Genomic DNA, 27,996 nt, shown 5'->3' with positions numbered 1-27,996 from the left:
CCGTTCTAGAGGAAAGCTCAGTAATAATGCGGTCCTCCATAAGCAGGATTAAAAAAAAAGGGGAATGTCATGTTTATGACCGTTTGCAGGGTGTTTTGATTGTCACCATATGCAAACTTAGACGCATTTCTGACAGTGCTTTTTTGTCAGAACACACTATTAACCCTTTCTGTCTCATGTGATCAACGACATGTGAGAGAGAGAATAGAGGGAAGGAGAAGAGCGAGAGGGAAGAAGGCTGAAGGATGATGATTTTAGATGAAGGAAGACTGCGAGAGAGAGAGAGAGAGAGAGAGGTTGAGTTGTGTGACAACACCAAATCTCGTCAACCTGTGGACGGGGCGTGCACGCGCCCCCACCCCCATCACACTTTCCCACGGCGCCGTGAAGTCGCGCCGGGGGCGTCCAAATCGTGCAGGCGCGAGCCGAGCGCGAGCCCAAAGTTGAAGCGTCGTCCGCGCGCCGTCCCCGCTTCGTGAATGGCCCCATCATGGACGCGATGCCATTCCAAAGCGTCAAGAGCCGGCGGCGGCAGCGGCGGCGGCCGCGGAGGGGGGGTCGCTGCCCGGCCGGCGCGCCGCTGGACGCCATCGCGTGCGAGGACCAGTTCGGCAGCCACGAGCTGGAGGCTCTGTTCCAGAACTACAACCTGAATCTGGAGCAGACGGCCACCCTGAAGGCGCTGGCGGTGCTGATCGTGGCCGCGTCGTCGCTGTCGCTGGTGGAGCTGCTGTCCAACCCGCGGCTCAGCCTCTCCAAGGGCTCCAACCCGGTGCACTGCGTGGTCTTCCTCTCGCTCTTCATCGTCACCAACGTCAAATACCTGCAGGTGACGCAGCTGCAGCAAACGGCCAAGCTGGCGCTGCTCTTCAGCTTCACCTTCGCGCTGCTCTGCTGCCCCTTCCCGCTGGCCCTGGGTTCGGCCGAGGCGGCGGGGGCCCCCGCGCCCGAGCAAGGCGTGTGGCAGCTCATGCTGGTCACGCTGGTGGCTTACATGCTGCTGCCGGTGCGGACGCTGCTGGCGGTGCTGTTCGGCGGCATGCTGGCCACGTCGCACTTTATTGTCATCTCCACGTCCATCACCGGGAGGACGCGGGAGCTGTGGAGACCGGTAGGTGCCCGCACGCCCGCGCGCACGTGCATGTGGCCCAAGCGATGTTGCCGTTCGCTCCACACGACGCTGCGATGCACGCACGAGTGCGATCGCTGTCACCCGGAGGCTCCCGCCGTCACCCGGAGGCTCCCGCCGTGATGGGGAAGCAGATTTTAGGCAAGCAAGCGCTTGCTGTTGCTGCTCTGAGATTCGATAGAAAGCAATTGTTCGTGAAGTCGTATTCGTTTGTGGAGCTGTCCGGCTTGCGGTGCTGAAAGCAAATTGTTGATGACATGCGGATCTTTAGTATCTCGGCATGTGCTTCATGAGCAATCCGGCGATTTTAAATGAAACCTTTCATCAAGTTTAGCACATTGAAAGCGACCTGCTGGCCAAGATGAGCTGCAGTAAAAAAAATAAAAAATAAAAAGGCCTATACAACATTGAAAACAACAACTACTAATTACGTTTCCAGTCAAAGTCAATCTAAAATGCTTCAGAAATGTCATCATAATAATTTCAAACCTCTTAAAGCGAAACAACATTTTCATAAGGACGCAATCATGTGATCTCAATTTTCTGTATTTGAGACATAAATCTATTTACATAAGAGGGCAGTCACTCAAGAATGCCTTAAAAAATTAAAACGACAAACAGCCTGTTTGTGCAACAATGATGACTTAAAAGTGTTTGGTTCCAATGTACACTTTTGGAAAATGCATTTCCAGTATATACAGAAAGTCACCTTCACCTAAAAATGGCAATATAATACTCTATACAGATCAACTAAATGACATGCGTGCCTTGCTCAAAGGCACCTGGCCAGGAGGCAGGAAGTAGCTTCGTGTCATTCCAAGATCTAGTTGTTTGTTTTATCAACAGTTTAGGGCTTGTGTTTGTAAAAAAAAAAAAAAAAGAACGAAAAAAAAATGCTTCACACAAGAAGACAACCTCACAAAACACTTTGTACAGCATTTTGTATGCAGCAAAAGTGGCTTACAGCAAATGTTCTTAAGTCGTAATTCAACACTTAAAGAGTTAAATTTAACACTGCGTCCAAGGATATTTGGTCATTATCAGAATTTGTGTGAAAGTATCTCTTTCCATCGTGATAACATTTTAGTATAAAATTCACTCAAAACGGAGTAAAAATTTAACACTGGCTAACACTGCAGAGTGTTAATACAATTTAACACTGCGGGTTAAATAACATGGGAGTGTAAACATGACTCTCTGCAGTGTTGATCATTTACTCAACTGTGGTCGAAAAAATCAACTCTCCCTCCAAACACGGTTTAGCTCGGCATTTACTTATAGAAAATTAACACTAGACACTCAAATAGTAACTCTGGCAAGTGTTAATTTTACACACTCCTGTGTAGATGAAATCGAACTCGGATTGAGTCAATCCTGCACAGAATTTAAGCCTGCACAGACGCACGTTGTTTTATTTTGGCACTGCTGCGTCGTGTCCAACTGCATCCATCTGTAATAGCGCATTATTACTTGTTTAAAATTGAATCAAAACAAGGCACTTTTTGTGGCGCTTGATTGGCTTCGGTCCTTTCAGGCGAGCCGATTGATGGCGAATGGGTTGGATGACTTTTGAATTGCACTCGCTAGCTGTTTGCATGACAGCATTTAGCAGCTCGAGATCTCTGCGAGAATCGTGTGGTTAATCCGTTAACCCGTCTAATTGCCCGCCATTACCAGCACACAAGAAGGGGCTTATTCAATCTATGAAATGCGAAGACGATGAGGCTTTGCGGTCCCAACTGGGGAATAACAACAGCAACAGCAACAGCAACAGCAACAATCCTGCTCCTGCTGTACTAGTAGCGATCATGTTCAAAGACGACACGCTTGTTGTTGGCCGACAGTCGAGGTTAACTTTGGAAGAGTATTCTCGTTCACTTTTGACCCTCTTTTTTTTTTTTTTTTTAAAACAAGGCGCTTCCTCCTTGAAATCAAGTGTCCTGCTGCAGAATCAATAGACTTTGATCCGTAATCAATGGTGCTCTTTGCCTGCCAGCGCTTTCACTATACGCCACTTTGCTCCTCAAGCCGCCTGCTGTTGTCATCTGTTGCCCTTGAAAAAGCACACACACACACATGGACATCTCAACTGCCAAACGTGTACACTCTCATTTAAATAAAAAGGGGGGGGGGGGATACAGTAGGGTGCGACCCTTAAACATAGAGCTGGTGTACACTTGATTTTGATATCGATTGAGAACCCGTATGGCAGGGAAGGGGCCACCATTTTTCATCAGTTCTATTGTAGGACCACACACTTCCAAAAATGTTACCTTAAATATTGACAACATGCAATCTCATTTTTCCTTAATACGTTTCTTAATGCATGTGTACAAGATGCATGCGTCAACAAGGAAGGGTTGAACAATACCAAAAAAGGCCTTCTGTGATTTTAATTTCATTTGATCTCCAGTGCAAATGGCTCCCGTGCATGGAAATGGCCATTCTAGAACGGTGCAAACCAAAATGAAGTGCAAACACTTCTTTTGGACATTTTGGACATTTTGGACACTCACACAACATTTTAATACTATTAAGTTACTATGCTTGTCCCGCATGTCATTCCGAGTTCGCAAAAAAATGAATATCCCTACTCACATTGAGGTGTAAAGACCTGGTGCAAGCACAACTAAGCAATGTTTGCCATCTAGTGGTGAATCATGTTATCACAACTTAAAACTATACAGTGGAACTGCACTATTTGCGGGTGGGAAAAAAAGTGTATAAATGGTTGACCATTGAAATGCAGTAAGGGGAGGAAATGTCAACCCCAAAAATTCTACAAAAAAATGTCAGTCAACATTTCCATAAAAAAACAAAGGTTCAATTATTGCACTTTTTTTTTTTTTAATTCAGGGAACAAGCATTTGGTTGTCCACTGTATATAGAGGAAACATGTTCCTTGCTACCCTGAAAAACAATGCACTTTTTTAAAATGTTTTTTTCTAAAAAAAAATAAATAAATAAATTAAATCCCCCCTTAAAAATCCACCCAAATTGTTGTAATGACAGTTTTAACAAAAAAAATAATGAATTCCCATCACCCTAAAAAACAATGCAAATTTTATTTTAAAATGATTTAAAAATCCACCCATTTTTTTTGTAATGACAATTAAAAATAAAATAAAAGTTACGATTTTTTTTTTTTTATATATAAAAAAGGCCCACCATTTGCCTCTCCCTGCCGTCCATACAGGTTCAATTTGTGTATCTTTTACCCTACGAAACAGAAGTAGGCTCCCCTTTCCCCAACCGTGCAGCCATCCATCTTTGTTTCCTTCGTCTGCTCTCTTTTGTACCAAGTTGGCGGCCAATGCGGTGCTTTTCAGCAGCGTCAACCTGTTGGGGGTGTTTGTGCGGATCCTGACAGAGCGCACGCAGAGGAAAGTCTTCCTGCAGGCCCGCAACTGCATCGAGGAGCGACTGAGACTGGAGGACGAGAACGAGAAACAGGTGAGGTGTGCAAAAAACACACAAACACGACGACAGCAGCCGACTGAGTGCAAATCAAGCCAACACTTGCAAACATTCTGCCTTGTCTTTTTGTTTTTCTTCTTCTTTTTTTTAAGGTTTGCGGTGCAAATGCATTCTAACAACCTTCCTACAGGAAGGCGGTAACTATGACAGCAGCTATTTAAGGAAAGAACAATTACTGTGGCATATGCGCTCACTCGCACTGCAAATTCCGCACCCTCCTCCTTGCACACAATTTCAATAAGCAGGCAACTTTTAACACTCTTTGCCAGCGTTGCCGCTCGACAGGTGTCCAAAAACACCCACGTTAAACTGTCGAGAATGAATCCATCCATGTATTGATTTATTTTTGCGCCATACTATACGTTCCACGGCAGCACAAGCAGCCATAGATGGCGCGCTTTTCAGGTGACGTGATGATATTTTTCCCGCGCAGGAACAGGCTCCCTCCTGGCAGCTAATTACGCAAGCAGATTGCTTTCATGGCCTCCGCACTTGAGGAAAGGTCACAGTTGATCTGGGTGAAAGAAAACACACCGGAGCCGATTGGGATCCATCAAGCGCAAGCCGACAGACCAAAAACGGGCTCACAAAAACAAAAACAAAAAAAAAAACAGCCATCAGACGGACATTTTTTTTTATCTTCTACCTGCTGAAAAAGGAAATGCAATTCCAACGCAAACAGTCACGATCGGCTGGACGAGCGAGTGGACGTCGTTGTCATGGAGATGAATCTCGTGACATTCAACTTTAGTGCTGGATATGACTTGCGTTGTGGAATAGCAAATGCAGTGATGAGGGGAAAATTGGCATTTATCCCACCAAAAAAATGACTTCAAGTGGCCATAAGTTGACATGCAGTCATCATCACGGACATGAATGACACATTATTTAACAGACAGTTATTTTTCCTAAAAAAACATACACTTTTACCTTCACTGCAAAAAGCTGAAATCTTATCCAGGCGTAAAAAAAAAAAACGTATTTATTTGAAGAAAATAGTTCTCTTTATTACAGCTTTTAAAAAGTCAATATTATCTGTTTTGAGTCTAAAAATAGAATTTTCAAGACCGCTGTGGTTGATATGGACATAGTGTTATTTTCTTATTTTACAAACTCTTACAGTAAATTTAAGTAAAACGTTGTTGTTCTTTCGGCAGATAATTTTGCTTATTTAAAGTAATCGTTTTCTTATTTGACTATGTTGTCTTCTTAACATTTCTACTGTTCTTTTTGCAGTGGATATTTAAAAACAAATGTCACGGCCACGTATGAATTTCATTTCCACGCAGGCTCAGAATGGTATCAAAGGCTCAAAATGATATTCATCTAAAAGTTGCTGAGACGGTTATGTAATAATGGCTTTTATGCGCATGTGACTTTTGAAACATGCGAAGGATCAACAGTGGAGACAAAAATATGTTTTCATCCCACTTTTATACATTTTGTTGTGGTGACTGCAGCTGATTGAGGTTTGCGTCCCGAAATATCCAAATTAATTGTATTGACCATAATTAAGTTACCCTGACCGTGCACTTCATGTTCTGTGACCGCATAATTATCCAGAACAGATATAATATGACTTTATAATTAGATCAGCAAATATGTCAACTACGTCACGTCACTTTTCCTGGTTTCATGAAAACAATGAACGTTGTTGATTTGGCTGCAGAAAATACACGCAAAAGAAAATTTGCCCGTCTCTCCTCAGGAGCGTCTGCTAATGAGTCTCCTGCCCAGGAATGTTGCCATGGAGATGAAGGAGGACTTTCTGAAGCCCCCCGAGAGGATTTTTCACAAGATCTACATTCAACGTCACGACAATGTCAGGTATTTGGCGTCATGACAACTGCGGACAGAAAGAAAGGGGACCGGCGTGTGTTTTGAATCACAACGTCGCCTCCCGGGACGCCAAAGTCAAAAATAGAAGTCGACCAATTAAGATAAGAAAGTGACGCAGGTTTGCCCACCCAGCAAATGTGTTGTGTTTGCCACAGCTGACGTTGATTACCACAGATTGCACCAAAGCAAAATCGCCGAAAATGCAACTTTCAAATGGTGACGATTATTATTAGGCCCGCAACACATGAAACTGTTAGCGGTCAGTCAATGAAGTGAAATGAAAGCAGCGTATCAACACCCTTTGTTTTTACTTGGATGTTGCCTTGTGGTCTGTCCAATTTTGACACTGGGCCGGAGTCGCGAACCCTCGCCGATGATCTTAGCGCTAGCTAGCTGCTATGACGAAACACAGATGGATTAAAAACTTGACCAAAAGGCGCACAGTTGGCAAGTATGTACCTTTAAGGACTTGGAGGGATTTGTGGCGCTGTTCGGAGAGCCGTCAGGCTTTCCGTTCTGTCTCCCTCTATTGGTCAATGTTTTTTTTTTTTTATGTCTCTTGGACAAAATGCAACTGCTGAGTGAGTTTGGTTGCTCTGTACTCGGCGATACATTTGATTCCATTGCATTTAATTTGACGCCATTCCTTTCCATGATACGAGTTTCAGTTCTTGAACTGCAACAGAGAAAATGAGCCTTAAAAAGAGGTCATTGTTTGTAGTCCCAATGCGTGTGAATTTCAGCAGCTTTACTCAATTGGCAACTTGAGCCTGGAATGAAAGGAGTATTATTGTGTGTGAGAGAGCGAGAGAGAGAGAGAGCGAGAGAGCGAGCTCGGCCTGACCTTGATTATATCCCAACAAGAGAATAAGAGAGCCACTGAATGTGGGAGTGGAGGCCGAGCTCGAATGTCAACAGCACTCCTGTCAAGAGACCATCCTTTTCCACTATGGCTTTGCTCGTTCTTTCTTTTTTTCAGCCTGTCTGCTCCGTTTCAACTCGCTCATAGTAGAGGCTCTTCTAACGCCCTGGCATTGCTGTGCAGAGAGGTTTCTGCCACCTGGAAGCTGCTACAAACGTGGGATAGCGTTTAAAAAAAAAAATCTGGTTTATATCACAGCTGCTTGGTATCTCCCTGATCTGACCTCGTCTTTATACAGAGGTAGCAAATCCAGGTCAAGAAAGTAAAAACCCTGCCACAGTTTGACTTTAGCTCCTGGCGCTAGCTCGCTATCTCCCTAGCAGGTAAACGAGCACCATTAGAGTTAGCTAGGGAGCTATCTAGCTTGCACCAGGGGCTAAAGCCAAACCGTGGCAGGGTTTTTACTTTCTGGAACTGGATTTGCCACCTCTGAACAGACCCCAATGAAGCAGCATCAGGAGCAACAGAAGCCAAGTATCAAACCAGCAGGCTTTAGCCCTTGGTGCTAGCTAGCTATCTCCCTAGCAGGTAAACGAGCACCATAGGAGCTAGCTAGGTTAGCTAGCTAGCACCTGGGGCTAAAGCCAAACCGTGGCAGGGTTTTTACTTTCTGGAACTGGATTTGCCATTTCTGCCTTTATGTATCCCATCAATGTTACATTTCTTAATGTTCATCTTTAGAAGGTCTTTAGAAGGTAAGCGTTGATCAGATGTGTCAAATCCAGGTCCAGAAAGTAAAAACCCTGCCACAGTTTGGCTTCAGCCCCTTGTGTTAGCTAGCTAGCTTCCTAGCAGATAACCGAGTACCCGGGGAGCTAGCTAGTGAGCTAGCTAGCTAGCACCCGGGGCTACAGCCAAACCGTGGCAGGGTTTTTACTTTTTGAAACTGGATTTGCCACCTCTGGCGTTGATGCGGCATCCGAACAAGATGGCCCCCTAAGTTGTTTTTGGCTAACGTCAGCTTCAATGCTTGCGTCTCACTGATGTTTGTTCTTCCCAGCTGATCTTGAGAATCTTCCTGAGGCGCGACATTTTGTCAAGGATGTTAGAGGATTGTGGTCCTCAAAATACTCGACGTGCATTGCAGGATTAGCTTGATAAGCGGCCGATGCTCCCATTAAAGCCAGTAGGGAGAACAATCATAATGCTGTATGACTTCTGGAGTCGGCCATTTTCTTTTTGTTTGTCTGTGTTTACATTTTCTGCGTGTTTACACGAGTATCAGTGAAACCTGGCAAAAAAGGATTTGTGAGATTAAAAAACAAGTATTCTCACGAGTCCATCTGCCTGGTGAGGATCACTGACCTACTGCATTGTCAGCAAAAAACAACAACAACAACGTGGAACGAGTAGCAAAACATCCCAGCTTGTCCCCAAAAAAAAAAGGGAAAAAAACGTGCTCCATCAAGAGCCCATCATCCCCACGATGTCTTGTTTTGTTGCCGTCGCCAGATGTCTCTGAGGAAATGAAATTGAGGCTAAGTGGCTTTCGTCACCTTCCTGACGTTGACTCAATCAGTTTGCCAGCAGCTTCCTGTTCGAAGCTCAAATTGATTTAGTGGCGCTGAGCAATGAGGTGCGTTCACTTATCAAGTTCTGCTTCACTCACATCGTTCATGTCTGGCCAGTTTGACCACTTTTGTTTTCTCAACGTCCTCTTTTGTTTGTTTGAAATGTGGAGCACAAGAAACGATATTTCCATCTGACATTTGAACCTTTCTTTTTCCGTTTTGTCCTGACAGCATATTGTTTGCAGATATCGTGGGTTTCACCAGCCTGGCTTCTCAGTGCACCGCGCAGGAATTGGTCAAGTTGCTCAATGAGCTCTTTGGGAAGTTTGATGAACTTGCCACAGTGAGTAGATCACTTTTTCCCCCTCTGCCATAATCAATTCAGTCATATGATTGCAATACTGTGAAAGATGAAGGAATTGATGAACTGTGTTGTTTTTTTGTTTCCGTTTTGAATTTGGTTCCTGCTTGGAACATTGCACAAGTGAACAGGTTCATTGGCAACGGGCGATGGTCATGATTGGGTATAAAAGGAAAAGCCTTAAAAGGCTCAGTTGTTCGCATGCAAAAAGGAAACAATGTTCAACAATTTGTGAATAACCGCATGAGCAAACAGTTTGATAACAATGTTTCCAACATTGAATGCTCGCAACCTTCAATCAATCAGGTGGCATTACATTAACTCATTCAAACCCAAAAACGTATAAATACGTTTTTTATACTTTGTCCTGCACTCCCAAAAACGTATTTATATGTTTAAGGTTTTGATACAGCTTCTGACATGAAGTTAGACTGATGCAAAGTGGAAAAGTGTGCTGTGGTCTGACGAGTCCACATTTCTAATTGTTTTTGGAAATCATGTACGTCGTGTGTCCTTTGGACCACCCGGGTTGTTATCAGTGCAAAGTTGAAAAGTGAGTATCTGTGACGGTACTTGGGCGTATTCACGCCCATAGCATGCGGAACTTGCACGTCTGTGAACGTGAAAAGTACGAAAGGTTTTGGATTGACGTCCAAGAAACGTCTTTTTCTACGCTTAGCTCAGCAAAAACGATGCCAAGCCACATGAGCGCGAGTACTGAACTGGTTCGCCAGCAGTCCATGTCCAGACCGGTCTCCCATTGGAAATGTGTGTTTTTTTTGTTGTTGTTTTTTTGTCACAGCAAAACTAGAACACGTTGAGCTTGTAAAAAAAAAAAATGCCGACATCCGCGTTTGACCGGAAAGGAAATGACAAGCCAGAATCTCTCATCCATTGACCCCCCCAAAAAATGGCCACAATCTGATACAAAGAAGTGTGTTGAGGTCAAATGTCTCATTGATAAACAGATCCGTGAACCAATGATACGTTCTTACTGTGTAAACGACACAAATTTGTGTTACAGTCAAAATGATCGCATGATGAAATTCCTCCAAATAGTTGGCGAGCTCCGTCTTTCTGCCTGCACGAAAAAGCAAACCAAATGTATTATTGAATGTTGGAGCTCATTTGATATGCTGCGCAAAATATTGATCCAGCAGCCCGAGGGTGGCGCGACTGAAATAAAGGAAGGGGTGATGAAGGTCAAGACAGCCGAGTGAATGGACGGCCCCCTTTTTTTTTTTTTTTTTTTTACTTCTCGTTTTGTTTGGAGAAACGACAGAACGAATGACACGCGGATTGCGACAGACGTGACGTGAGACCGAACGACGCGTGAGCGAACGCTGATGGCGTGACCACGCCGACGGAATTCTCCCGCTGCAGAAATCATCTCAACAACAACAATCCCGACCTTTTAAGCCTCATTATTGATTACGGGGAGGCGTCATCAATCGACTGATTGAACTCCCCGTTTGCAGCGGGAGCAAATTGACAAACATTGTTCGATTTTGGGAAGCATTTCAAGATATCTTTCCGTTTTCTTTCGTCGAACCCATGCCCAGTTGCCCACCTGTTGGTCGAGCACAGCACTCCGCTCTTCTCATCTTTGCTTCTATCGTTGTTTGTGTTTTCCCTTCCGTTTTTTCGGCTCTTTTAAGTGATGACGTTGCACGCTGTCATTCATTCTTTAGCTCCTGTTCTAACTTTTTTTCTCCAACTGATGTTTATGCAATCATCTGTTTTGCATAACCCCCCCCCCATCCCCCCACCATCATGTTGTAGCTTGTGTGTGTGTGTGTGTAATGTGACTGCGTTTGTGCAAAATGTGCACTGCGTCACAGTTGATCCATGTGGGAACGGGTGGGTGGGATTCTACTTCAAGAGCATGTTGGAGCAATTACAGTTGGCCTCAACTACACGCGCACGCGCACGCGCACGCACACACGCTGATATTCATGAGCCGCGACGCTTTTGTATGCCGATTGCGTCTCTCAACTGTCAAATTGAATGTCGCTTGGAGTCAAGTTGAAGTTCATGACGTACAGTGCGAATGTATTTGCAGCTGTTGAAATGAGAACGTTTTCACTTGAAGTTGCCATTTTCGTATCCACGTTCCGACTGATTTCGTTCTTGTTGAATTGTGTTAGTTTTTCTCCGAGGAGTAAGTATGCCATTGGCAGGATTAGAAATGTTTCTATGCGCGGCTTGAGGATAACGTTTGAGATTTTAACACATTATCGGGTTAACGGGACTCGCAAATGTTTGTGTCACGTCTCTGTCAAAAGGAGAATCACTGCCGGCGAATCAAGATCCTGGGCGACTGTTATTACTGCGTATCAGGACTGACCCAACCCAAGGCCGACCACGCCCACTGCTGTGTTGAGATGGGCCTGGACATGATTGACACCATAGCGTGAGTCGCACAAACGTGGAGGACGCACACGCCTCACCTTCGACCCCTCTTACTGCATCCATCCATACATCTGTCCATCCATCCATGTTCTGTTTTACTTCTCTTCACAAAGGTCATGGGTCACACTAGACTTTTGTTAGCCCCACCACCGAATTTTTTGTTTTTTTGCTGTTGGCAAGTGTAATTAATTTGACAGCTGAATAAATCACAAGTTGGATTGTGTTCAACTTGCAAGGGTCCACTTTATTGGCAAGATGTCTAAATGTATTCCATCTATATTTTAAGGTACAGCAGACACCAGCAAACCGCAATAAATCTTTCATAGCATTAATTCTAAGCTCCGCCAAAGATTAACGTGCGTAAATATCAGAATACAAAAGTCGAATTCAGGAATTCATGTCTCGACACAACCCTTTTTCCTCACAGGTCAGTGGTGGAGGCAACAGAGGTGGACTTGAACATGCGCGTGGGCCTCCACACGGGCCGAGTGCTGTGCGGCGTGCTGGGCCTCAGGAAGTGGCAGTACGACGTCTGGTCGAACGATGTCACGCTGGCCAACGTGATGGAGGCCGGAGGACTGCCCGGGTCAGTACCGACTGCGGCGGAAATGCAACGGACAGAACGCCGGAAGCCGCGTACCTAATCGAGACGAGCAAATGTTTATTTGGGCAACCAAAGCAATCCCGTGATTATGAAGGTCTTCCCCCTTTCTCAGTAAGGTTCACATCACAAGGACCACCCTGGAGTGTCTGAACGGCGACTACGAGGTGGAACCCGGCTTTGGCCACAAGAGACACGCCTTCCTTCAGAAGCACGACATCGAGACGTTTTTCATCGTGCCGTCGCACAGACGCAAAGTACGCTTCACGCACACACATTTGATCCCTTTTTCTTGCCAGCGCACAGCTGGATAGGTGACACATCTGTCAGTGGTGTAATAGTTGATCCTCTGGTGCGGAGGGGGAGGCGGGCCATGTGATAAGCTGGCGCGCACTATCTGGCTATCATCTGAACACGTGCGCGGTACACGCACGCACACGCACGCGCACGCATTTGAACGTCGCCGTTTACAGCAAAACCACGACACATTTGCTCGCAGTTGACGTTTATGCTTTACATTTTCTTCTTCCATTGCCACATTTGAAATTCATGCTAAAGCTAGCAAGGCGTGACCTTTAGATGTGCCAGATGTTACAGATGATTATTAACAAGGTTACAGTTAAAAAGGGGAGGAATAAATAATAATGAGGAAAATGTGCTCCAGGGCTGTTTAGTGTTTTCTAGGTTCGTTGTTTTTTTTTTTGTATTGTATACGGAATGTTCATTTCATGTTATTTTATTATTCTGGGGAAGTCAAGCAAGCAATAGTAAAAAAAAATAATTAAAAAAAGCATGCAAAATTGCACTAAAAAAATCCGCGAAGCCACAAAAGTGGAACGATTGTATTCAATGGACACGCAAAAGATTTTCCGTTTTTTGTTACACCCCTGATATATTTCCATTTTGTTCTAATAGTGTAGGCATGCTCAATAGTGATTTGTAAAACTGACCAAATGTTTTCAGGCTAATATTTGGGAAGGTCTCTAACTGGCTTTGACTTTTGCAGATCTTTCCTGGATTAATTCTGTCCGACATCAAACCAGCCAAGAGGATGAAGTTCAAGACGGTTTGCTACCTGCTTGTGCAGCTCATGCACTGCAGGAAGATGTTCAAGGCCGAGATCCCCTTCTCAAATGTCATGACCTGCGAGGATGACGACAAGGTGAGGCCGCATCTGCTCCGCAACGTTCACGTCTCCAAGATCAGATTGAGAAACTATTTTGGGCATACCTTTGATCAGGGCTGGACTGGCCATCTGGTGTGGAGGGACGATGCCCGGTGGGCCCGCCTCTTTTTGGGGCAGATGCATGGCTTTGTGCATATTATTTTCCCACATTTGACCCCAAAAGACTGGGCAACAAATTAGAGGGATCCATTTTGAATATAGATAGCAAACTGAAACATCAATAAATGTCAATAAACATCCGTGGCAGAACTACATGTTAGTTGGGCTGCCTAAGTCAAAAATGCCAGAGCTGATTTCTTTTTTTTTGTATCAGTCCAGCCCCTTTTGATCGAAGGACATAATGATTGCGTTCGCGTGTGTGTCGCGTGACAGCGGCGAGCTTTGAGGACGGCGTCGGAGAAGTTAAGGAGTCGGACGTCTTTCTCAGCTGCCACCGTCCAGCACTCGCCGGCGACACGAGTCAACCGCTACATCGGACGTCTCATCGAAGCCCGCCAGACTGAATCGGGGGCATCCGATCTCAATTCCGTCACGTTGGTCTTTCGCAACACAGACAGGGAGCGCAGGGTGAGGACGCACGCACACACACACACAAAATATTAATATGATAATAGATTAATTGTCGATGAACGGATTCATTTTGACAGCTCTGGAATCAACTTATACTGTACTTTCCCCATTCCAAGGTCCACTCGACCCCTCCCTATTTTTTTTTCACCACATACACCGCGCTAATTTGTTTCCTTTTTCTCCCTTGCACCCACGCGTGCAGCCTGTGACATCTTTGTGTGTGTGTGTGTGTGTGTGTGTTTGAGTAATCCACCCACCCTCTCAGGAGGGGTTGCAGATAATGATTTGGGAACGTCTCGGAAGCACACGTGATCTCCTTCTTGCGTGTGCGTGGGTAGAAGCCACAGAGCAACAAATGACACACGTCGCGCCTTTTTTGGGGGGCTTACAAACGTACTTGAAAGGGAAAAGAAAATTGCATTCAATCTGGTCTTTATTTTGGCATTTTCAAATGTTATTGCCGTCTTTAGCAAGGCAGTGCAATTCAACGTGCAACATCTACAAGCATCAACAGAACTACCGAAGACATTGGCAAAGTAAAAGAGAACAAAATCAGCTCATTAAAATAACTAAAACGAGGCACACTGAACTTTCAGTTTATGTTGATTATGTCGCCGCCATATGGACAAAAGCAGTAATGTTATGACTGAAGGAAGACCACATTTCTCATGAGGACAAGCGCATTGTGAGTTTGTGTGTGTGTGTCGACATTCAAATGTGTAAAGGGGGAAGTGACGTATGCCATCAAGCAGTCAGCATATTTTTTATTTTTTTGTGTGCGCCAGTGTTCGTACCATCCTCCTCAAAGTTGCGCCGTGCCAGTAAAAATGATACAAACCCCCTCAGGCCATGGCAAAGGTACCGTTTAACTAGTTTTAAGTGGATGCTTCATCAGAAGAGTTATGAAAATATTTTATTAAGGTTGAAAAGTTCCTTAGTGCTACCTTTAACTCATTCAAACCCAAAAAACGTATAAATACGTTTTTTAAATACTTTATCTGATATATTTGTTGTATCGGATCTGAAAAAGATGAATGAATTCTTCCTGGCGTGTGTTTCTCTCTTCCGTCCTTTTTTTTTTCAGTACAACCAGACGTGCGACGATCATTTCATCGGCGCAGTGATTGTCTCGTTGATCCTGGCGGCTTTTTTTGGCCTCATCTATCTGTTAATGATTCCACAGTACGTTTCTCACTTGATACTTGCATATCGTCAAAATGTTGCCCCTGCATTTAATGACAAAAGTGGGATGTTGCTGTTTGTCCGACAGGGGGATGTTGGTTTTGCTCCTGTTGGTGTTGTGTGTTTGTTTCCACGTGGCCTGCGTCATGTACCTCCATCTCAGCAGTGTTCAGGTAGGAAATTCTTACAAAACTTTGACCAAGATTCCATTTCCTTCATTCCAATTTGCATATTCCAGCTCATTCCCAATCGGAAGAGGTGAGAGTAAAACTTGGCCTTCGATCGCGTTCAAACTGAATGCAGAAAATGGAATTTCAAATCGCTACTGCCACCTGTGGCCAAAAAAGGAAACTGCGTTTTCCCTTCTCCACGTACGCAAAAGCGCACATGACGTCACAGCCGCAGACGGGCGGCGAGAAATTCGAACCCGAATCCAGACTGCAAACCGTTGGCCAGAGGCTTGCGGGCGTTTGCATTATGAACAGCTAAGGTGTTCATGTACTAATGAAAAAAATGTTTCCGTCAAAACCGCGCATTCAATTAAGTATCTCATAACTAGTTTTTATTTTATTGTTATTTTGTACCCGGTATTCATCTTGTCTTATTGGATCCCATTAAACTGAGCTGTTTGTGTTGATGAAGCCTCCAGCGGGGCTAAACTCTCATTTTACAATAATGACGTTCCTCTCAATGAAGTTCCCTTTAGAACGTCCGCTTGTAGCAAAAATAGGGCAGAAGACGTCAACACTTTTGCTTTTTCAATTGTCAACTCCTTTCTACGAAAGAGGATTAGGGCCAATGAAGAGAGAGAGAAAAAAAAAAGTTTAATCTCAGAATTCGGACTTTTTTTAAGATTAAAAAAAAATCCGAATTCTGAGATGAAAGTCAGCATCCTGCCAACATCTTTTTTTTCTCTCCACTGGCCTTAATCCTCTTCCGTGGTACTTTTTCTTTCTTTTGCGCTCAGTGCCAACCGGGCTGCCTGACCATCCAGATACGAACAGTCGTGTGCGTCTTCCTTGTCCTGCTTTCGTATTCCGTCACGCAGGCGTGCATGGTGAGTCGCGCAAGTCGCTCATTCTGAAATCAAGCATCGGCAAAAAGTCGAGTCCGCGGCCCGACTCAACTTTTTTGCTGCTGTCTCTGTCAAATGTTTGCAGGTAGGATTTATTCCCTGGGGTCCAGTTCAAGTCAGAAGCAACAACTCTGTGCAGGATCCTCCCGCAGACACGTTCGGCGTCGGAGCCCCGAACGTCACATCTGCAGACGGCGCGGGTCCGAGCCTGGCGTACGCGCTCTTGTCCTGCTTAGCCGGCACGCTCACCATCGTCCCCTACCTCCGAGTGTCTTCGCTGCCAAAAATCCTGCTGCTCCTCCTCCTGTCTGTCACCTACACCGTCGTCATGGAGACCGCTGGCTATCGTCACGCTGTCGGGTAAGAAAAAGCGCCATTGGCTGTCGGTTTCAAAACGGTGGATATACGTACGTACGTACGTACGTCTGTCATCAAATGATCCTTCTTTGCGTTTTCATTCTATGGATTAGCAGTTGAAAATAGTCTCATTATATTTCAATGAAGGTTTAGAAAGTGGATCAAACATACTGTAGTTTGATAATAAACTAATAAATGAATAGAAAAATAAATCAATAAATTCAAAAAAATTTTTTTTTGTTAAATGCATTGAAGAATAAATAAATAAATAAATACTAACTAACTAAAAAAAATAGAAAAATTCATAAATAGATAAAACAATGAATAGAAAAATAAATAAATAGATACAAAAATAAACAAAAAAATACATAAATAAATACATAAATGAACAAATAAATACAAAAATAAATAAATAGATACATAAATAAATAAAGCTTCCGTCGTCAATATAGTTTGGTGAAGTTATTCCATGGTCAACTGCTGCAATCATAAATAAGACCTTTAAGAACTGTACGAGCAAAATTTTAAGTAGCATTTAAGAGAAAAATTACTGACCCGTTGACATGCGATAGATCGGAAACATGTGGAAGTGCAGCGAGAGTTCTACAAATGATGAAGCCGCTTCCTGCATCACACATCTTGTCGTTTTTCAGCCCACGGCAATTCGGTTCCCTGTTTTAAAATGTAAAAACGGTTTCAATTTTATATTCAACTTTGTTCATCGGAATCATGGTAGCTTTATTGACATTGCGCCACGAGGAGCAAAACAAATACAATAAAAAATACAACACATCCAAGAGACCCAACAGGAGATAGAACGGGAAGCCTGACGGTTCACCCAAAACGGTGCTCTAAATCTCAGATGAAAAAAAAAGGAAACCATAAAAGGGGGAGGGGGGAAAACAGCCCTAGAATATGCTCTTAGGATGGACCATAGTATGGATTTGGAAATAAATAAGTATTTTTTATTAGCTGATTCAGTTAGCTAATCAGCTAAGTAGCTAATTAGCCAGGTTGTAAGCCGGCACACCTGAGGACAAGTGCTTTATGAAATGGATGGTATACCACAGTATTGTTGCTGCTCTTGTCTTTCAGCGCTGGCTTTCTGCACACTCGCGGTTCTGATCCCGTGTTGGCGGTCTTGCTCTTCTCGGGAGCGCTGGCTCTCCACTCCAGGCAGCTCGACCTCAAGCTGCGTCTCGACTACCTGTGGGCAACTCAGGTGTGTGCGCTACGTCTGGTCAGCAACTCCAAATATTATGATATATTATGTTACAACATTTTTTTTTTATCGCACCTTGAATTTATTTTTGTAATAATAATTATAATAATAATAATACATTTTATTTATAGGCGCATTTCTGGACACTCAAGGTCACCTTACAACAACAGTTAAAAACAACATAAGGTAAAATTAAATAAAAATAAAAATAAAATACAACCAAATAATAATAATTATTATTATTATTATGAAATTAAATAAATAAATTAATCAAATAAAAATAAAGTATTTTCTAATTATTATATATATATATAAATTACAATTATTATTATTAAAAAAAATTGGGGGTGAACATGATGATGTAGGAAAAGTTTCAGGGTATTTTATGTAATGCCAATATGCTGGATTAGTGGGAATATGTTTCAAATAATCTACCAAATGCCATATGTGATATGTATTAGTACACTTATGTTATAAACATCTGTGAATACTCATTAGACTTTAATGCCCACTTTTTTTTCTTTCTTTCTTTTTTTCATACTAAAGTTCTGCTTGGAAATAAAAATGCCCTTGAATTTTTCACTGACATTTGCAGGGGTGAAGTGAATAGCACTGCTTATCAAAGAGTTGATGAAATGTTTTAAATTTATTGATGTGAAGTTATTATGCACACATAAAAAAAAAAATGCTTAATGCAATTCTATAATGAGTTCTGCGTGTTCACAATTGTGTGGGAAATGAGAAGGACTGCGCTTGATGACATGAAAAGTAACTCCTCAGCTCCCCCTAGTGAAAAGAACACGCAATTACTACGAAAGCTCAGTTCCAACGAGACATGATTTCGCCCCCCCCCCCCCCCCCACACTTGTGTCGTGTGTGTGACGGTTGCTGGTGGGCAGGCAGAAGAGGAGCGAGACGACATGGAGAAGGTGAAACTGGACAACAAGAGGATCCTGTTCAACCTGCTGCCAGCACACGTGGCTCAGCACTTCCTCATGTCCAACCCCAGGAACATGGTGAGCATCGTCAGACGTGTTCAGGCAGGCTCAAAGGTTCCCTTCGCACAAAAGCTCGCACTCACAAAAGCTCGCTTGATGCTCACATATGTGGTGATTAGTGAGCGACAGTGATGGATTACAGTCATCACAGATGGAAAAGCAACCAAATCAAACTGGTAGCTCTTTGCATAATTATGACTCAAGAAGTAGCTCTCAGGTCGCACTGATGAAAAATGGCGTCCCCCTTCCGACAATTAAGCGGCATTTACCCTCTATTGTTAATTTTTTTGTGGGCTTCATTAAAGTTGTCAAGTTTAAGATAGCGCCAGCATGCATCAGAAAAAGGCGGACCTCCTGAGGCTCAGATTGTGAGTCAGGAAGGAAGTTTCCGGCACGCACCGCGGTGTCCCTTTCAGAAAAAAAAGGGCTTCCTCTTCTTCCTCTGGGTCAAAGTTCAAGCGTGCACTGTATTCACATGGCAGCAACTGTGACTTGGAAACATTTGGAAACATTTGGGAGGATGGCACTCAGCCGTCAGCAAACTCTGACGCATATCCTTCACGGCGCATCTTTTTCCATATTTCGAACAATGAAAAATGATTGACGTCATGCTTTGCCAAAATGGATCATTTTTCACACATTTGAGGAGTACAGATTGAAAATACAAGACTAAATGCATCCGTCACACTTTTTTCTAATTCTGTTGAGTCATTTCGACAGTAATCGAGTCGTAAACAGCAAACAATTTCCCAAAATCGATTCAAAACACAGAAGGTGTCGTCGTACTTGAAATGGTGCCCGACTGTCACAAAATGGCTGATTTTGGAACTGTTTGTATGAAACCCCATCAGGACTTGTACTACCAGTCCTACGCTCAGGTTGGAGTCCTGTTTGCTTCCATTGCCAACTTCAATGACTTCTACATCGAGTTGGATGGAAACAACATGGGCGTCGAGTGTCTGAGGCTGCTCAACGAGATCATCGCTGACTTTGATGAGGTGAAAACATGATTTGACCTTGAATTCGCGTTCAGATTTTTCTGAATAGCAATAGCGGCACATTGCAACATCTTCTTGCTAAAGATGACGCTGAACAATTTACAACATGTAAATGGCCAATAAAATGGGACCCAGTAGGGACCCCTGAGGGACACCATTTTGAATAGATAGAGGTATAAGCACACACCATCAACCCGAACGCTTTATGTTCTGCTGCTCACGTAATTACCATAACATTTGAATGTTTTTGAAAACATTCCCAGAAACTTCGGTCTCTGGGACGAGAGAAAATAAGAGATGTCAACTGTGTGCTATTGTTGCAATTTAAAGCTTTTGTTCACGTTAACTCATGTGCTCCCAAAAACATATCAAAACGTTCTATTTTAAATATTGCCATGGTCCCAAAAACGTATTTTTACGTTATTTATACGTTATGTGTTTTTTTTTTATGCTAGAGCACAGAGAAGGCGTTGATGCAGCCTCTGACCTGAAGAGGATGCTTAAAGCAGTTGTTTCGTTATTGCAAAAAACGGCCAGCAGTTGGCAGCAGAGTATAAGAGATCAACCAGGGCCATGTTGCAAAAAAAGCTTTTTTCCCCACTGTTTTAAACAGATTTGTGAATAATAAGGAAACTTAGCTGTATTCTAATGCTAATTAGATAAATATACTTTTTTTTTCCTGATGAAAGAAAATACGCTTAACTTTTTTGGGGGGTTTGGGGGGGGGGGTAGGTTCCAGGTTTTTATAGCCATAGAACACAATATTCTGTGGGCCTTGCAAAATCCGTCAAAATCCAGTAAAACAGCCGGGAGTGAAGGGGGTTGCTTCAGTGAAAATGGCTGACAGTGAATTAGTTAATAAGCAAGAGTTATATTTTGTGCTGTTAATCATTTCCCCGTCTGTCTTTTTTAGCTGATGGATAAAGAGTGTTACCGGGATATTGAGAAAATCAAGACTATTGGCAGTACGTACATGGCTGCTGTGGGGCTCGTCCCGACAACTGGCTCAAAGGTACGCATTCGGAATCGACTCTTTAGATGTTTGTTATCTTCACAATAGCCAAGTCATGCTGTATGAGGTTTTTGGGTGTGTTATTTTTAGCATTGTCAAAATGAGTGCGTTAATTTTAAATGAATTGAAAGTTTTTTTTATTGTCACTCATTTTTTAACGCCACTAATTAATGAGCGCCCCTTACTTGGAAAGCCTGTACTGAGAAGAATTCCAGTCGGCAACGCAGCAAACACGGCCACGTCCAAATTTAGCAGTAATAAATTCAATGATAATGCAGATATTTGTGGAGACTGGGTTAATTGCATTTTACAATTTTAAAAATGTGCAGAATTTCACAAATTACTTCATGTTAAAGATTCAATAGCTCATAATATGAAAAAAAATGCACTGAGCTGTCACCAATGTCTTACAAATGCAATTGTGCAATCTAGTGGCAGAAAAATGACCTCAACACAAATCAATATCACACTTTTTTTTTCTTTCTTTTTTTTTTTAATTACAGTTAACAGTTTGTAATTTTAACTCAATTTGATGATTATGCAATTACTGTATTATTAACCAAAAAATGCAGCCATATTTTTACTAGTGTAACTTTTTTCCACTTTTATGTTAACAAGAGTTTGAAAACTTAGGGAAAAATTTGTACATTTTATTGTACATTTAGAACAGATATAAAGTTTGTGATTAATCATGAGTTAACTATTGAAGTCATGCGATTAATTACGATTAAAAAATGTAATCGCCTGACACGTCTAGTTATTTTGAATGTGTGTGTTTGATCTGCGTGCATTTCATGTTTTTCAGGCAAAGAATTCCCTCACTTCACATCTATGCACGGTAGCAGATTTCGCCATTGAGATGTTCGATGTCCTGGATGCAATCAACTATCAGTCTTATAATGACTTTGTCCTTAGAGTAGGTGAGTGAAACACACACACACACACACACACACACCAGCGTAAACGCTGACCTATTGCACGGAACGCTTTTGACACTAATTGCCGGCAGCTTTGCTAGGAAATGCATCAGAGAGAGCCGGTTCCGTCCAGGAAACTCGTCACAAGAGGACCTGCGGTTGTGGGTTCCATTGTGCCGAGTATCCTGTAGGGAGCCTGCGACAGGAGCACTTGTTGAGTCGCAGCGTAGCAGCACACAGTGTACACACTGTCATCCTGTCTCCAGACTGTACGCTTCCAAAAAAAGAGACACCTCGTGCGTGTGTGAACCGAAAAACATTTTTTTCTTGCAAATGACTGGATTTCCTGACCATGCAAACACCAAAAGCCAGCAAAAATGGAGACAGTTTTCTTTTTTCCCCTCTTTTCACTCTTTTTTTAGACTGCCATGTTGGGGTTCCACAGGGGTCTGTTCGAGAGCTTCTACTCTTTTCTCTGTTCATGACTAAATTCCCGTCAGAACGCCCACACGCGCAAATACTGTATATGCAAATGATGTTGTGCTATTTACACCAACTAAAAAACATCCAAGAAGCGTCTCGTATCCTCACGTGGCTGACGTCGAGGTTTTGCTCACTAATGCTGCATTCGAGGAACGCGGGACGTCGGATACATCCCACTTGGATTCTCCCAGTTCCAACCTCAAAGTGTTCGAGGCGAATGTAAACGATAAAGATGACGGATTCCAATGAATTGTTTATTGTTCGCAAGCATAGTTTGTCAAACTCACGTTGGGTTACATAAAGTTACTTTTTATGAATAGCTAAATTAATGTTAGAATAAATAAATAGACAAATATGGTTATAATGGTGTCAATGATGTTTTGCTATTCACGGTCGGAGTCTCCACGGGGTGCGCCGTTGTCAAGCGATGTCGGATTTAAACCGGTCGGTGAAATCGGGGTCCTCGTTTTCCCTCCAAGTTGGAAATGTCCGACTTCCCACCTTCCTCGAATGCAGCATTAGTCGTTTTGTTATAGAACACACCAGAACAATCTGCTCATTTCTTATGTGGTTTACTGTACTGTAGATCTTACATAGACGACACATGACAGGTTTTTTTTTTTTTGTTTGTGCTCAGGAATCAATGTGGGCCCCGTAGTAGCCGGCGTCATTGGGGCCAGACGACCTCAGTACGATATTTGGGGAAACACGGTCAATGTAGCGAGCAGAATGGACAGTACTGGAGTACAAGGGAAAATACAGGTACCCCATACTCGAGTATTCATTAAATACCAATAATGATGATGATGATCCCGATTCCTGTAAATCAATGTTTTTAAACGTTATAACACCTACGCCACCCAAACCCGCACCGCGCGCACCGTGAAAAATACTTGTTTGAGTTATCCCGTATTTTCATCCCGTCACACGAAAAGAATCCGTCTGATCCTTTTTCCTGAACGGACTCACACTTGGACAACGTTTGAGCTCATCACTTTCAAGTTGATTCCAAACCGTCACACCGATGGACTGAAATGCATTTTCTCCTCTTGGTTCTTCCAACACGCCCGCTTCTAAAGTCAAACGTTTCCCGTCTCCTGTGCTTACAACCTCCGTCTCTAGTTTCTCTAACTTATGTGGTCGTTTTTTTATCTCATTACTGTTTGTCATATTTACAGAAATCACAGGTGATTTCGATCAAAAAACATCTTAAGAGGTCAAGTTACGTTCCAACGTATGATCGTGCGTATTCACCATATTTCAAATTCTTACATAAACGGAACTTTTTGGAGAGTTTGTGCTTGAATACTTTGCAGGATGTCAGAAAAGCCTCCCAGAGGTTTTGGATATGCTTCAACGATTCTCAATAGGGTTGAAGTCAGCTGAGAATGAGAACCGCACACATGAATCCTTCAAAGAAATTCAAGCAGAAACCATCCGGCCCTGGAGCCTTGCAGAAAAAAATGGATGCTTATTATCCATGCATGTTCATATTCGGGGACCTTGGCTATGAGGAATACTTCAAGAGAATGTGTCCGTTCTATTTTGGTTGACTTTTCTTACATGCGTGAGGAATGAAGTTGGAGACCTGCTCCAAACTCAAAGTGCCTTGAGAAAACTTTTTGGTTTTGAACGGACGCTACAATACATACTTGAAATGAACCTCATTTGACTCAGTCAAAAAGATGGTATCTGTCAGATCCATCATGACAATGTTTTCCGAGGAATTCTTTCAACATTTCTGTATTTCTTCTTAAGGTGACAGAAGATGTCTACCGTGTCATCGCAAACCACTATAAGTTCGTTTGCCGGGGCCAAGTCAGTGTAAAGGGCAAAGGTCAGATGCTGACTTACTTCCTGGAAGAGCGGCGGCAAAACTGCAGTCTGTCTCAATCCCTTCAGCAGCGCCGTAACACGGAGCAGCGCTTGAGCACCGTGGGCCAAGGCCACGTGTGCACCAGGTTAAGCCCCGCCCCCACGGTGACCACCTATGCCACAGTCCGGACTCCGAGCCCCGGCGTGGCTAAACCAACGACCTCCGCCAGCACCACTAGGTACCTGCCATCTGTCCCCACCGCACTTGTGTGACGTCCGCTATCTCTCGGGGGACGGTTGAAGGTAGTACAAAAATGAGGGCGGAGCCAGCAAAGCAGAGAGAAGCAGAGGAGGAGGTACTACTGCTCCTGTCGGTTGGGCCAACGGGAGGTCTGGACTTGAGCCTGCATCAGGACTTATCATAGGCAGCCTGGATTGGAACCCCCCCCACCACCACTTTGCCCATGCTTGAGTCGTTTTTGTTGGTTGACACCAAGGGTGTCATGACCCGGATACAGAAGGCTCTATGGTCAAAAGGGGTTTCAGTGGAAGCTCTTAAGTGTATCCAGCAAAATTAAGTCAAAAGTGTAGCACGCGAGGCTCTTGGTTGCAAATTCCTTTAACTACATGAGCCGACCCGTTCTTTTCACAGTACCAAACCAAATGAGTGATGTTGCCTTAGTGTCGACTGCTTCGAATGACTTGACGTTGACTTTTACAGATGTCCTCCATATTATACAGCAGACAAATTTATTGCTGGCGCGTTGCTGACAATATATGAGAGGCAGTATATCTTTCCAAGTCGATGGAGCCAAATGTGTAATTATGCTATAAACTTGCCAAAATGCAACAGGGCATGGCCTTTTAATCATTGTGGCGTCGGCTTGAGGCCTCTCCGTCGTAAACCTCGGATGGCACGTAAGGTCAACTTGGGTTGTTTTTTTTTTGGGGGGGGGGGGCTGAGATGCTCAGATAAGTGCATGAAGCCACTGCTGCATTCCGGTCATGTTGCTGTTTGTTTGCCTGTCACGCTTGACTTCCAGATTCTTCCTCGTCAAAGTGTAGCAATAAAACGGTTTGTGTACCAATAACAACATATTCACCTTTGCATGCTGTAGCCGGGCCGGCCGGATCCTCTTTGGATCCGGTGGTCCATTTAGCTCATAGAATGTGCGTAGTTAGCCACACAGGTCTGTTTTTCTCTGTGGAGTTGAAGCATGACTTGGAAAGACAATTTTCTCTATCATGTAAGTGTGACTCATTCCTAACGTACGACGGCGTATTCGGGCCACGTATTAGGACGTAATATTCCAAGAAAAATTTTGGTTTATAATGTGACAAATTTGCCAGTTTATTAAGTGGCAAATTTGTGAGAGAAAAAACTCGGAAAATTGCAAGTTTTATAGCGTGACAAATTTGCGAGTTTATAATGTGGCAGATTTTCTTAGAAACGTATACATATAGCATAGCTATAAATCTGCCACTTAAGGAACTCGCAAATTTACGAGTTTTGCCTCACAAATTTGCTACTTTCTAAAGTTGCAAATTTGTGAGTTTATAAAGTGGAAGATTTGCAAGAAATACACGTAGCATAGCCTTCTTGCAAATGTGCCACTTTATAAAGTGGCAAATTTACACTTTTTTTTTCTCACAAATTTGCCACTTTCTAAAGTCGCAAATTTGCTACTTTAGAAAGTGGCAAATTTGCGTTTTTTTTTCTTTCTGGGAATATTACAAAAAAATCTCTATATTTACAAATCTCTAAATATATATATATTTATGTATGGCCCTAATACGCCGTCGTACGAAAGGAATTAGAACAAAAAGGAAAAAAATAATCAGTGTATTTATATTTTATTGTTCTAATATAAATCTACTATTTTTACACTCTAAAATCTGCTTTCATATGCAAAATAAAACTGGTGTTTATGAGGAGTCACCAAAACTTGTATGTCTTCCTCATGAATACAAATTCAGATTATTTTGTTGGATCGCATGCTAATACGCTAACCGTTGGGTGGTTCCATGTCAAACAATACAAAAACCTGAACATTTTGATCGGAATTACAGTCCACCAAAGTTGGACATTCCTGCAAAAAGGGGCGTGGCCATCGAACTTTTATCTCTGGATATCCTGCTCAAGCTCCACAAAACAGATATTGTTGCAACGGGAATTCAATAATGAAGATTCACGAGTCAGCGTCATGATCTGAGTTTTGTTTCGTTTGTTTCGGATTTTGGCTCCCTTCGTCAATGTCTCGTCAAGTTTGATCGTGTCCACCTGTGCTGCTCATCCTGGTCCCTTGTGTCATGCAATCAGCTCCCTCAGCCACGTGCGACTTGTCCAGGTGTCTCTCGCTGTCTCATCAGTTGCTTCCCTGCTGCTTCCGTTCAGTCCTTGTCGCTTCGTTGTTGTTGACACGTCGTGTCGCTGTCTGCCATCTCCATCGGTTGTTTCTCAGAGGTGGCAAATTCGGGTCCAGAAAGTCCAAACCCTGCCACTGTTTGGCTTTAGCCCCAGGTGCTAGCTAGCTAACTAGCTAGCTCCCTAGTTAGCTCCCTGGGTGCTTGTTTACCTGTTAGGGAGCTAGCTAGCTAGCTAGCTAGCACGAGGGAATAAAGCCAAACGGTGGCACCTTTTTTACTGACTTCTTATTTTTGCTAAACAAAAAACAAAAAAAGATATACGTCTGCAATTTTTATGTTTTAGAGAATGCGAGAGATCACATTTCATAAAAAAAACAATTTGATGATTGCATATCTCGAATGCCCGAATTCCCTTTCCAACAACGTATTTTGTCAAGTTCGATCCAGATACAAAGGTTCAAAGGGAGGTGGCCACACCCCTTTTTTACAGAAAATTCAGCGGGCCGTAGCTCCCAAAACCCCTGCTTTGATTGACTTTCAATTTAAGATTGAAAAGTTTTGTCAAGACTATCAGCAACATCTCCTCAAATGTGGTGGCGTGTGCGCTTCCCGGAGCCGTTGGTATTTTGTGCATGCGTTAATGGAACCCGAACCCACGTGGAGTAGCAGACACACGGGTTCACTATATTATGGTATGCATGTGCTCTACTGGTAGCGGTCCTCTTGAATGTAAGGCGCTTTCTTGACTTGTGTCTTCTTCAAAAGCTCGGTGTACAAATTACAAGCAAACTTTTGGACAATATTTCAGGACGTGACGTGCGGGGGTTCCTTCGCTTGGTTTCTAACGTGCCAACCCATTTTTCAGAAACATATCAAAAGCGTTTGTGTTGAGCTGTAAGCACAAAGAATGCGTGACTGCAGTAACTGTGGATTTTCTTTGTTGAATGCCTGAATTGACTTTTTTCTTTTTTTCCCGCTGTTACTGAGCAGTGTTTTTATATCGTCTCAAATGGAGAGAGAGAAAAAAAGAAGTCATGTGGACACATGACCGGAGTGGGATGATGTTGTGATTTATGATACTGAAATTGCTTGACTGGCTATTTGATAGCTCAAATTGCTTGCTTATGTTTGTAAAAACGATGACTTTTATACAATCATTTGGAGTTGGTGGGGGTCGTTATGTACAATATGTTCCTGTAAAATGGTTATTTTCATACTTGATGCAATTGTCGTATTTCTCGCTATTGTACATGGTAGTCTTTTTCAGAACGAAATTCTGGATTCTTCTTTTAAATATTGAGATGTTTTATGTGAATCGGAAAAACTGACAACATTTTGTATCCGTGTTTGCACTTGAATGATATTGAATTATTGTGACGATGACAATAAAGCAGGAGGAGATTGCGTCGTGGGCGAGCTCCACTTTCTCCGCCAAACGCAAACGACGGCGTTACGTAAGCCAGGAGGAAAACAGTAGACGACCTTTGGAGCAACACTTCAGCGTCCGTCCCATTTTTCTGACGTGACGTCCTTCTTTTGCATTGCAAAACATGACCGCAGAG

General features: G+C 43.1%; 1 protein-coding gene across 2 annotated transcripts; it reads left to right on the top strand.

Annotated features, from left to right (window-relative positions):
• The first annotated feature begins 1 nt into the window (after position 1).
• Positions 2 to 27,838, top strand: adcy1a (adenylate cyclase 1a). 2 transcript variants are annotated; one of them, XM_077583359.1, is made up of 20 exons: positions 8 to 1,111; positions 4,433 to 4,582; positions 6,315 to 6,433; positions 9,110 to 9,221; positions 11,525 to 11,652; positions 12,079 to 12,237; positions 12,368 to 12,509; positions 13,259 to 13,414; positions 13,811 to 14,005; positions 15,093 to 15,190; positions 15,279 to 15,363; positions 16,158 to 16,247; positions 16,351 to 16,625; positions 17,718 to 17,844; positions 18,744 to 18,860; positions 19,694 to 19,840; positions 20,754 to 20,852; positions 21,658 to 21,772; positions 22,890 to 23,014; positions 24,011 to 27,838. In XM_077583359.1, exons 1-20 carry the CDS (start codon positions 491 to 493, stop codon positions 24,338 to 24,340), a joined length of 3,390 nt encoding a protein of 1,129 aa, XP_077439485.1. In that variant the 5' UTR covers positions 8 to 490; the 3' UTR covers positions 24,341 to 27,838. The 2 variants fall into 2 exon arrangements, with proteins under 2 accessions (XP_077439486.1, XP_077439485.1); XM_077583360.1 differs by lacking the exon at positions 22,890 to 23,014 and having other exon boundaries at positions 2 to 1,111; positions 24,011 to 24,199.
• Positions 27,839 to 27,996: the final 158 nt, after the last annotated feature.

Source organism: Vanacampus margaritifer, chromosome 13, assembly GCF_051991255.1.
Source record: "Vanacampus margaritifer isolate UIUO_Vmar chromosome 13, RoL_Vmar_1.0, whole genome shotgun sequence".
NCBI classification, from domain to species: domain Eukaryota; kingdom Metazoa; phylum Chordata; class Actinopteri; order Syngnathiformes; family Syngnathidae; genus Vanacampus; species Vanacampus margaritifer.
This window is presented reverse-complemented; position numbering and strand designations above follow the sequence as displayed.

Bases quoted from the DNA above. Each gene is read 5' to 3' on its own strand.
- adcy1a (XM_077583359.1), top strand. From the start codon at position 491: ATGGACGCGATGCCATTCCAAAGCGTCAAGAGCCGGCGGCGGCAGCGG. The intron at 19,841-20,753 runs GTGAAAACATGA...TGTCTTTTTTAG, and splicing joins TCATCGCTGACTTTGATGAG to CTGATGGATAAAGAGTGTTA. The intron at 21,773-22,889 runs GTGAGTGAAACA...GTTTGTGCTCAG, and splicing joins TGACTTTGTCCTTAGAGTAG to GAATCAATGTGGGCCCCGTA.